The 12,107-nt window shown below is 33.2% G+C and overlaps 1 protein-coding gene and 1 pseudogene across 1 annotated transcript in view; one reads left to right on the top strand and one right to left on the bottom strand.

Moving 5' to 3' along the window:
* LOC112517675 overlaps positions 1 to 7,649 on the bottom strand; it is an 11,268-nt pseudogene extending 3,619 nt beyond the window's left edge.
* A 3,480-nt stretch (positions 7,650 to 11,129) lies between these two features.
* Positions 11,130 to 12,107, top strand: part of LOC112517676 (transcription termination factor MTERF15, mitochondrial-like) — a 16,678-nt gene continuing 15,700 nt past the window's right edge. The window contains exon 1 of the mRNA XM_025125062.1: positions 11,130 to 11,698. Coding sequence (XP_024980830.1) covers positions 11,130 to 11,698 — 569 coding nt within the window. The remainder of the gene's footprint in view (positions 11,699 to 12,107) is intronic.

The raw sequence follows: 12,107 nt of genomic DNA on the forward strand, positions 1-12,107 counted from the left end.
CAGTGTATGATCGCTGGAACTGAAAATACAGAAACAAAATTACATCGATAGATAAAAGGGATTATCATCAAATCACTGAGAGAGATGATCAACAATAACATACATGGATATGAGTGTAACTAATTCTAGATATGTAGGGATAACCTACTCACTTGCAAGTAGGCCGAACATTTGCAAAGCCCGCTTGTGATTTTTTTACTAAGGGTTGTTTACCCAAACGCTTACCAAGTAAGAGCTTACCGGTAATATTCAACACTTCCGTTTGCCTTACCAGGAAAAAATATAGGCTATCACAATAGTATCATATACAACAATTTGCCTGATAAATGCTAACCAGGTAAGATTGGCATCACACTCTCTTACCGAGTAAGATCATTAGTACTTTCATATTCATTCATAAGGTAAGTAACTTGGTAAACACTTGCTGAGTAAGAAAAGAATACAGGGATTTGAATTATTTTGGGGATTATCATTCTCTTATAATGGTTACTAATGCTCAGATAAGTAACCTTTAAAATGAATATTAATTTCTGTGTAGGAAAATGTAGCACTTTTTAAAAATTCAAAAGTATTTCTTAATGAATTTAGTTTTTATCACCATAAATTTCTATTTAGGATTCTTAATTTGAATTTTTTTAACTGAATCAATTAAAGAAAGAGTATCAAAAAAGGTATTGTCTTACATGTTCTAGAAGGTAATCCATTGATGGTCGATCCGAAGTTATGTCGGTTCACCTTCGACCACTGATGATTTCAAGAATCACGATACCAAAGCTATAAGTGTCAACTTTATCTGATAAAAGACCACAAAGTGCATATTCCGGCGCTATGTAGCCCCTGATATATTGTAGCATATAGTAAAAATAAAATAATCTGGTTAGACTCGTATGAGGAACCAAACAATTAAAAATATTAAGCTAGTAAATGGAACAAAATCTACTTACCCTTCCTTATTCCCTTCATGTTTCTTCATAAGACATTGACACATTATCTTTTTCTCCTTTCTACATCATTTAATTCCTATATGCACTCCTAACATTTGCATAACCACTATCCCTTACAGTTATGTATTGGTTCCATATTTTTACACATGTCGAGATTTGATTGGAAGAATAAGGAAGGAAACGAAAAATAAATAACTGAAACTTACATTGTCCCGGCAAACTTGGTGCTAATATGACTTTGATCCTCCGGTTGAAACCTTGCCAACCCGAAATCTGCTATTTTTGGTTGAAAATCATCGTCGAGGAAAATGTTGCTTGACTTTATTTCTCTATGAATGATTTTTAAGTGGAATTCATTGTGTAGATGGACAAGACCTTTGGCTATCCCAAGTATTATCTCATATCGTTGTTTCCAATTCAGAATCCCCCTTTTTGCACCTTCATTGTGAAAGATATTTATTAGCACATATACCAACTTACTACAATAAAATCGGGTTTATAGGACGCCAAAAATATTTAAATGTCCTAAAAGAAGACATTATAGGATAAAAGAACTAAACATCATATGTAAAATTGTTGTGATAAGTTTATTGGACGCTTTTGGGCATCTTAACAAGTTTTTATGATATTTATGAAATAAAGAGTCCTAATAATCTTTTATGTGATATTATTTGAAATGTGTCATATGAAAGATGTGTTCATATGACAATTATCAAAAGTGTCATGTAAAAAAATAATACGACACTTTATTTTAAAAAAAGGTTTTTAAAAAACTTGTTAAAACGTCCAAAAACATCTTACAAATTTATTGTAACACTTTTAGACATGATGTATAATTGTTTGATCCTATAAATAAAGTCATATAAAACATTATGATACTTAGAAATTTTAGGTGGCAAATAAACTTGATTTTGTTGTAGTGACTATTTCAAAATAAAGATCTTCATGTGAATAATTCTCATTAGTTTTTTAAAAGCACCGTACCTCATAGGAATTTGTCAAGGCTCCCATTCGGCATATATTCCAAGACAAGAAGGAGATGGGATCCTTCGCCAGACCATCCTAACAGGCGGAGAAGATTACGATGACGAACATTACATACGAGCCTAACTTCATTTTCAAATTCCTTTTTTGCTTTAGCATGCGCTACTTCAATTTTCTTAATGGCCACAGTGTTGCTATCATCAAGAATTGCCTATTAAATCATACAAAAAGAATGAGTCATATGACTAAATTAAGTTTGGAAGCAACTATCTGAAGTACAAATTTACAAGGGAAAAACAGTTACATTTGGTTAACAAATACATACAATATCTTATATAGATGGGAACTGTCCCTTCATCTCTCTTCCCATTCCCATCCCATCCTCGACAGAAAAACATTTACATAAAGCATATTATTATAAAGTTCATTCAAACACATCTCTTACGAAGTTTATGTACAAAGAAACTCAAATAAATAATATACTGTTAATGTACAGTCATCTATGCATATTTTTTGAAATCAACTAATATGTTGGATTAAATATATAAGTAGTTGTGTGGGTTTCAAATTAGTATTCCTTGAATTGCACTTCTTATTTCTGACATGATACTAAATTGTATATACTAATTCTACCGCATTCGTGTACTCTGAGATCAATAAAATGGGTTTTGTATCTTACTTAAAATCTATAGTCAGAATATGAGAATAGTGAGAGATCAATGACCGATATAGTGCAAAAACGATGAATGGATCAAAATGATGGTAGATGATAAATAGTGGAATGAAAAGTATGAAAAATAACAATGATTAATCAATAAATAATATATACTATTATTGGGGGATGGTTGGGGTAGGAATATGTGCTAGTCCCCATCCCGGACCCAAGATCTGACTATGTGGGGAATCCTCGTCTCGGACCGAGTCGGGGGAACCGGGTACCCACAGGGGACAGATCAAACTACCATCCTTGATATCTTCTTGTCTGTGTAAGATTTAATTTGGTATGTGTGACAAGTAAAAAACAACATTTCTCTATCAATAAATTAGGTTCTAAAGCTGAATTAGTTAGTAGAGAAATAATCAAATGAGAATCGTGAGAACTAGTAACCATCCGTTGTTTCACAGTATAAAACAATGCATGTGAAATTTCAAATTATTTTTAATGTATTTTTAGTTTTAAATTCTATAAAAACACTATACTTTCACATTCATTGTTTCACGATATGAAACAATACATGATAAGTGGTTTTTACAGTTTTCAATCTTTTATTTGTTCTCATTTAATTTTACCCCTTTGTCATTAATGAAATTTTCAATAACTAAACAACTTCACCAAAACCTCCTTTCCCTAAAATAATCTCTTTGCTGAAATTATCGGCTGTCAATTGCAGATCTTTATAATTATAATTTCTTGACCCCTTCAAATCTGGTGAGTCTATAAATCACATAGTCCACGTAGATATAGATGAATGTTATCAATAAAATGAAATAAATCATATAAGAAATGTACTTATAAAATTAGTATTTGACATATCTCATACAATGAGCCACGTCACACACAAGTTCAGTCACACTAGAGATGCACAAGATACGAGGATTTTTGGTCCTGGACTTGTGTTGTCCGAACCCGTTTTCCAAAAGTATAAAAAGATTGAGTTTTTGTTCATGCTTGACTGAGCTTTTTTACGTTGGGCTTTGAAAAAAAGTTGGCTTGATCAGACTTTAAGACAGGGTCTAGGTCTAGGATTAGGCTTACTAGGACTGGGCTTTTTCTAGTCGTACTTTGGACTTGAGGTTTTTTTGTACATCTCTAGGTCAGACTACTGAACTACGTACCAAATGTTCGCAGATTCATTGTTGGGGATAATTCAGATACTCGTATCTCTTACACAATTATACAATCACCTTCTTCCGACTTTTTTGAGTACTTCTTCTTGAGTCGAAAGAATAACCACAAAACGATTGTAATGAAAAGCAGCCCTATAGTACCACCAATGGCTCCATCAATTATGTTTATCTTACTTGAATGCCCTATCAAAATGAAGAAATAGAAATTAGAACCTTTAAAAAAAACAGTATATTTTACTCCAATAGTTCCTCTGACTTGAAGATTTCACACTACAACAAAATCAGGTTACAGAGCACAATTTTTTTAAGTATCATAATATATTGCTTTATAGGACTTCAATTTATAATACAAAACAATTATTCGTCATTTGTAAAATCGTTGCAATAAGTTTCTATGATGCTTTTGGGCATCTTAACAAAGATATTAGGATATTTTTGAAATAAAACGTCGTATCAACTTTTTCTTACATGATAGATTTTGAGAAGTGCTCTATGAACACATCTTTTTATAGGACATTTGTTTTTATATGACACTTTTTCAATAATGTCATATAAAAAAATAAATATGATGTATCGACATTTTATTTCAAAAGTGTCACAAAAAACTTGTTAAGATTACCGATAGTGTGATATAAATCAACTGCAACACTTTTACATATGACACATAACTGTTTGTTCCTATAAACTTAAGTTTTCATATAAAAAGAGTTTATTAACACTTAAATATTTTTTGCATCCTATAAACACGATTTTGATGTAATCTCGACATTAATCATACTATTAAAATATTAAATATCCCAACAAATTTTCAAATAAATTATACATATAAAAACGATAATATATTTCAATCTTACTCTTGGGAATAATAAAAAACCATTTCTCTCTTTTTTAATATTTAAAAACTCCAAAATCTTTAAATTTTATGTTCTTAAAGAGCAAGAAGAGGTCTAACCTTTTAAAAAACTTGTGATATCTATTGTCCGATTGTCATTGAAAAATGGAGTGTCTGAATACCTTGCAAAACATCCCAGGTGGATAGATCTTCCTTGTGTATTAGGAAGACATTTAGATAGATAGGTATATGCTTTAGTCATGCAATTTTGGCAAATGGACCGGCTTGTTTTCTCAATACATTGTGCAATTGCATATATTGTTGTATTTTCACTTGTGATTTTCCTTTTGGATGCTACATAGAAATTAGAGGTTTTTGGAGTAGCTTCTTTGATATCTGATAATTATCCATTTACAGTCTGGCTAAAAGTAGTTGTTGGCTGGGTTGCTGACTGATTGCCACATATTTGAAGTGGAGTGATACCCGCGTCCTCGATGAAATCTGGGTTATTGTAGAAGTTATCATAGTTGTCGTACCTTAAGGACAAAAGAAATGGATTTTGTTAGAACATTTTACGATGTAAATAAGTAGAAAACAATGTGCAAATAGGTTGTGATCCGTTCTTGTTTGTTCATCGAGTTTAAAGCAAAACAAGCAATCAAAATAACAAGTAGACATAACACAAGAGAGATTTACGTGGTTCAACATAAATACATACATTGTATATTAAGTTAAGAAATTGACCTCTCTTACAAGCTTGTGCAACGTATGTTCTTTTTTTTCTATTCGTAGCTCAGACGTCTTTTTGTGTTGCTTACTGAGTTCATATATACAAGAGAAATTCCACATTTAACCATGGGCCAAAATCTTAGGCTATTGAGCTCTTAATTCAAAGTAAAAAAATTTGTGGAACGCTTCATCCACCTCATACATCATTTAATGAACCTCAAACTTCAAACAATTCACCAAAAAAATTGCACACCTTGATATGTAGAACTAAAATAGTTGCATCTTATGACCAAGGTTGCCTACATATCCTCACCAGGGATTAAGCCACCATATTTCATCTCCATTAGGTGATATGTCCACCTCATTGTGACATCACCCCTAACGTCATTGCCATCAAGGGAAATCAACACCAACTTATATACTTATATATCCACCAAATAGTACTTAAAACTTGCCTCTTGCTACCACCTTGGTTAACATGGCTATGGGGTCCTCGTCTATATGCGTTCACCTTTATAAGAGAAATCACATTCCTCTATAACATCCCCTACTAAATGATACCTGAAACTTATATGTTTGGTACGAATACGATAAACTTGATTCTTAGTTAAGTGGATAACACTTTGATTATCACACCACAGAGCAAATCACTTAGAAAACCTCACACCATATACTCGACCTCTATAGTAAAAGTGTCATTGTTGCTTGTAACATCCATAACCAAGTAACTGAAGGTCGTGTATATTAAACACATAACCAGTAATAGATCGACATCTGTCTTGATCACCCTCATGATTTGAATACACAAATCTGGTAATCTGAAAGCAAGAACAAAACAAGATGTGTGCAACTCGTATTTTTTTTATTTTAACTAAACTTATTGGTCAACCAAAACAACTGAACTGCTAATTATTATATTCCAAGATTTATAAAAGAGAAAATTACCTTTTTCGTCCCCATGGTTTGTTAAAAATTATGGTTTCGTCCTTATGATTTTGAGAATGCAGTTTTGGTTCCTATGGTTTGCAATTAGTTGTTATTTTCGTCCTTGAGACTAACTCCTACCTTTAAGTATGAGGGAATAAAATAGCAATAAATTTCAAACCACGAGAACAAAATCAACAATAAATTTTAAATCATAAAGGCGAAAACAACAATGAATTGTAAACTATATGGATGAAAATCTCAATTTTAATAAAACAGAGACGGAAATAGCAATTTTCAACAAACCACATAGACATGAAATCTAACATATTCTTTATAAAATAATCATAAGTCTCAATCTATTGCTATTTTAGTCCCTCATACAAAACATAACATATTCTTACAAAAGAATATGTTAATTGAGGGACTAAAATAGCAATTTTCAACAAACCACATAGACATAAAACGTAACATATTCTTTACAAGATAATATGTTAATCGAGGGACTAAAATAACAATTTTCAATAGAACACATAGACATAAAATATAACTTATTTGACACTATTTATCTTTCTTTTTTGATGAAAAAAATTTCTACTTAGAAACTGCAATTTTACTTATGGAAATCCATGAGAGTTCATTATTCTACAAGGCCATTTATTAGTGCTGATCAGGTAAGCGCATATCAAGTAAGAGTTACCATCATCACTTACTTTACTGAGTAAGTTAGATTTTTGGTCATCAAAATGATATAGTATAAGTGTCTCTTACCCAGTAAGCCTTAACTAGACAAGAGTCGTCATCCTTACTTACTAGATACGATTCATTGTCAGCAAAGATGTCACGATAAGATTTTTGATAAGTTAAAGACCATCCTCTTTGAGTGGGTAAGTGTCTCGTACTCAATATGAGTCGGTAAGTGTTTAGTTACCCGGTAAGAGTTAGTAGGTGTTCAGTAAACAATCCTCAAGACGAATTAACTATGAAATGGTCAATTCGAGAAACCTTTACCTGACAAAGCAATTATCAAGGAAAACATAAGCACTATTGCCGGTTGTGCAGTTGACGAGTTCAAACACACCAACATCGAAACAAGCCACAAACTGAGCAGTAGAAAGGTAGTTCCTACACTGGGCGGCTCCAAAGACCGAATCTCCTTCATCTAAACTCTTTGCTCTCGCATAATATACATTGTTGCTCAGTAATTGTTTTCTAATTTGAGCAAAGGTAGAATTTCGATTACTGATAAAATTTTGTAGAATGATTGGAGAGTTACGACCACAGAATGATGTGATGGGCGTGTCAATATTGGTTTCGGTATAGTTTGGCTCTAAAATTGCTGGATTGATCATCATGAATAATAGAAGTAATACAAGCGACACAACCATCATCCACGATGAGAATTCTAAACTAGGACAAACTAAAAAGAGATGAAAGGAAAAAGAATGGAGGACAATTTTTTTCCAACTTTATGGTGAGTCATGTTAATATTAGGAGTAAATTATGCAAATCGTCCCTGTGCTTTAGGCAACCTTCAGATATTGCCATTACTCTTAAAAGAATTACCTTGACACCCCCACCAAATCGTCCCTGTGCTTTGTGAACCGTCTTTAGTTTTGATGAATTTAGTTTAAATTAAATTGTAAGTCTTCCGTTTTGTCATCGTTGTTAACTATTGTTATCTCAAATTCATGTTATTTTGTTTACTGAGCCATTTGCACAACCTTGTTTCTTGTTTTCTGACAAGGCAGGTTCCAGGTGACGGACAGGGACAAGACTTGGGATAAAAAATGCAACTTTTGGAGTTTTTAGACTCGTCTTAAGGTATAAATGTTCTAAGTTTTAATCACATTTTGAATTGTAATTTTTTGGGTTGTAAAGCATGCTTTAGAAATTATAATCTATATTTAAAGTTTATTAGTAGCTCTGAATTAGTTATATCTTTATTTTAAGTACCATTAGTATCTGTCATTTCAGACCACGTAGATGGGGGATGTTACAAACCTGGCTCAATTACATTAGAGAAGAAAATCTATTAAGTGCAATGACTTTTTTTTTTGTTAGTGTATTAATCTTTTCTAAGTTTTTTTTTTATCTAGTAACAAGGCCCAAGCCTTGACAATTACTATCTCTGTCTGCTTAGCTATTATGTGTTTCAACAATTCACTAGATAAACACTTTAGGTTTTAACCTTAAAATCATAAGCATGTTATTGCAATATTCTTATGTTCGGTATTCATATATGCTTCATCTATTGCTTATTTTCATTTGTTTCTTCTATTGTTTGTTTGATTGCTTTTGTTGGCTATTGCTATCTACTTTTTTTAGTGGCAATTTCTATTTGTTTTTGTTTCTTTATTGTTTTATAAATTTGTCTGGTTTCCGTTCAAAAAATATATATTGAAGCATTCAAGCAAACAACATTGGCTATTATTATTTGTTTATGTTGTTTGCTACAAATATACGATTTTGCTTCTACAGTGGTACTCTACTATCTATATTTAAAATTTCAAAACTACCCATACATTTTCATACATTCTTAGATTGGTAATCACTTGATATCAAGTATCCTAATTTGAAGTACACTTGTATCAATAAAAAAGAATAAGATCTCGAAATATAACCGACATGGGCTTTTGATTATGAAACTGATGGTTTTGAAAAAGTTTGTTTTAAACATAAAAGTTTAAAATCAGTGAATAACATTAATTTGTGGATGAAACAAAAATCTAACTAATTAAATAGGGCTACAGCAAGCAAAGCAAGCTTTCCCCCTTTGTTTGTTACAATTCTTGCGAGAGCTGGAGAAGCGCCAGAATTTCTGATGAGACATATCCATCGTACTATCCCACTCTCCAAGTATCCATAAATGGAATCGGTTGAAAGGAAAGAAATAGCTCGACTGTTAAGGAGAGGGAGCACTGAGCTACATACTTCATACAGAATGTTACTCTGATAGTCAACAATATACTCCATATATATTGGACGCCAATCTCTATATGAAATATGGATGTATCAAAAGATGTCATTGATGTTATGCATTTGAAATGATATGTGAGATATTATTGGATTAGAAACTATTATTAATGATTTTATGTTTATAAAATGTCAACACTCATTTAAACCTTTTTAAAGTATATAATATCCTTTATACAGTAGAATTCACACACTTCTTTTGGTGAGACTTAAATTATTAATCTGTAGGAATATTTGGCTCAATCAATATCATGTGCATCATAGACGAATAACCCTTTGGTCCATAGGCGGATGCAAGTTATAGGTTACACGACACGTGCCTCCTACCTTCTTTCGACAACTCACTCACTACTCTCGGCAATTCACTCGTTGCTTCTGTTGCATTAATTCTCAGTAATTTTAGTGTGTTTTTAGGATTATTTCAATTTTGATAGATTATGTGTACTCACTGATGTTAATTGTGTCTTAGGGGCCGTCTACCCAAATGCTTGCCCGGTACGCGCTTACCAATAGGAGTCAACACAATAATTTATTTTGATGTGTAAGATTTTAGTACATCAAAACATATCGAATGCAACAATTTACTGGGTAAGCGCATACCTGGGTAAGAGTCGTCATCCTCACTTACCGGATAAGACTCTTCATTTTTGTCATCGCTCTTACCCGATAAGATTCTTGGCCCTTCTCATGTTCATCCGATGAGAAAATTTATGCGTTAAGTGTAACATCAGGATCGAGCAAACCCCAGGTTACCAATTTTCATAAAATCTCTAATAAAAGTATAATTTATTAATTATTAGGACCAAAAATGATCCTAATTATTCTAAAAGTTTTGTCAAAGCAATCGAGGCTAAGGATGGAAAATCTGAAGATGCTGCTGAAACGCCTAAGTCTGGAGGAAGACCAGAGGCGATGAATTGGTCCAGAGGCAGGCGATGGACCAGAGGCTGCTGAAATGACTAAGGGGGTACTTGCTTCTTATTGATGCTTATTAGATAAGAGGCTCTTACCTTCATAAGATATAATGTGTTTACTAACCACTTATTATAAAAAGAGGCTCTTACCGTGCCTCTTACCAAACAACAATCGGTCAGCAACAATCCCCATTCTTATCGCAGTAAGAGGATACGATCCTGATTTTTTTCCCATTTTATCCTCCGATTCTCCTATTTCAATCGCATTCCTCATTGTTTCAACATCAATCATCCATATTTCAGAAGCAATAGAGACTGCAGAGCTCGTCTATTTCAATCGCATTCCTCATCAATCTCGCATTCCTCATTTTCTCATCGTTTCCTCTGTTTGTCACCTGCCTTTCTTTCATCCTACCATTTGTCTGCTTCCAACTTCAGCAGCGATTTCAACGACTTCTCAGTCGGGTATGTTCCATTATTAGATTTCTTTGTGATTTCTGTGTTTGATTTCAACTGTTTTTCGGTTAGTATGTTCCGTAATTTCTGTGTGTAATAAACCATGGTTTCTATATGGTCGTAGAAGGCCCTTGCTTTCTAACAACCGAATCTGTTGATGCACCTGCTTGTAGCATGTGCATACTCTCTGCTGATACAAAATTTATTAAAATCTTGGGAGGGGGAGAGGATGAATTGTATAAAAATGTGATATTTTTTCATGAACACCAAGTGTTCGATCATATTCCCCAACGACATTCAGTGAGTTTAAAATTGGGTTGCTTTTAGCTTAAGATCATCTTAGCAAATAAATACCCCTAGTTTAAACCCCTAGCGTAAGATCATTGGGGAGTATGATTGAATATTTGGTGTTCATAAGAAAATGTCACAGTTTTATACATTTTATCCTCTCCCACTCCCAAGATTTGAATAGATTATGTATCAGCAGAGAACATGCTCATTCTCAAAGCATGAAGACTTGTTATGCTGCATCAACAGACTCGGTTGGAGAACAAGTTGAAGCCTCTGATTTCAGAGTTTACTGGCATGGGCTTTACACCAAACGAAATTAGGGAAGAGATCATTAGGAACCCGAAAATTCTGGGGTCAGAAGTCGGAGAAATGTCAAAATGTTTGAGAATGCTAAACAGTTTGAAATGTAGGGTTCCAATTAAAGAAAATCTTTTCAGTGAAGGGGCGTTTATGGCGTCTTATGAAGTTAAGTCGAGGATCGATTGCTTACACAAACACGGGTTGCTATATAGAGATGCATTTAGCGTATTGTGGAGAGAGCCACGAGCGATTTTATATGATTTGAAGGAAATTGATTTAAAGATGGAGTTTTTAACAAACACGATGAAATTTGATGTTCTTTCGCTGGATGAAGTTCCCGAGTATTTGGGGGTACATTTTGAGAAACAGATTGTTCCTCGTTACAATGTGATCGAACATTTGAGATCAAAAGGCGGGATAGGTGATGAGATCGGGTTGAGGTCTTTGGTTAAGTTTAGTAGGTTGAGATTTTATAATCTTTACGTGAAACCATATCCCGAGTGTGCGACGATTGTTATGTTTAAATTCAATTTATTTTACTGTCTGAATATATTTCAATTATTAAATTTGTATTTTTGTCATGTCAACAATTAATCATACATAATATTTGATAAATAATTGCATTAGTTTAAACACTTCATCACATATAGGGTTATAACGGTCATTTTTTATTAGTCAGCACCAAATCTAGAATACTTGGTAAACAGTTTTTTTGCAAACAACACTTACTCCAATCAGAGATGCTTACTTTAATCAGACCTCTTATTTCAGACAGCGCTTACCAGCTATTGTTGGTAAACAGCCCCTAAGTCTGGAAGAAGACCAGAGGCGATGAATTGGTCCAAAGGCAGGCGATGGACTAGAGGCTGCTGAAATGAAAGTCTCGAAGAAGACCAGAGGCGATGAATT

Source organism: Cynara cardunculus, assembly GCF_001531365.2.
Source record: "Cynara cardunculus var. scolymus isolate 2C chromosome LG 9, CcrdV1, whole genome shotgun sequence".
NCBI lineage: Eukaryota > Viridiplantae > Streptophyta > Magnoliopsida > Asterales > Asteraceae > Cynara > Cynara cardunculus.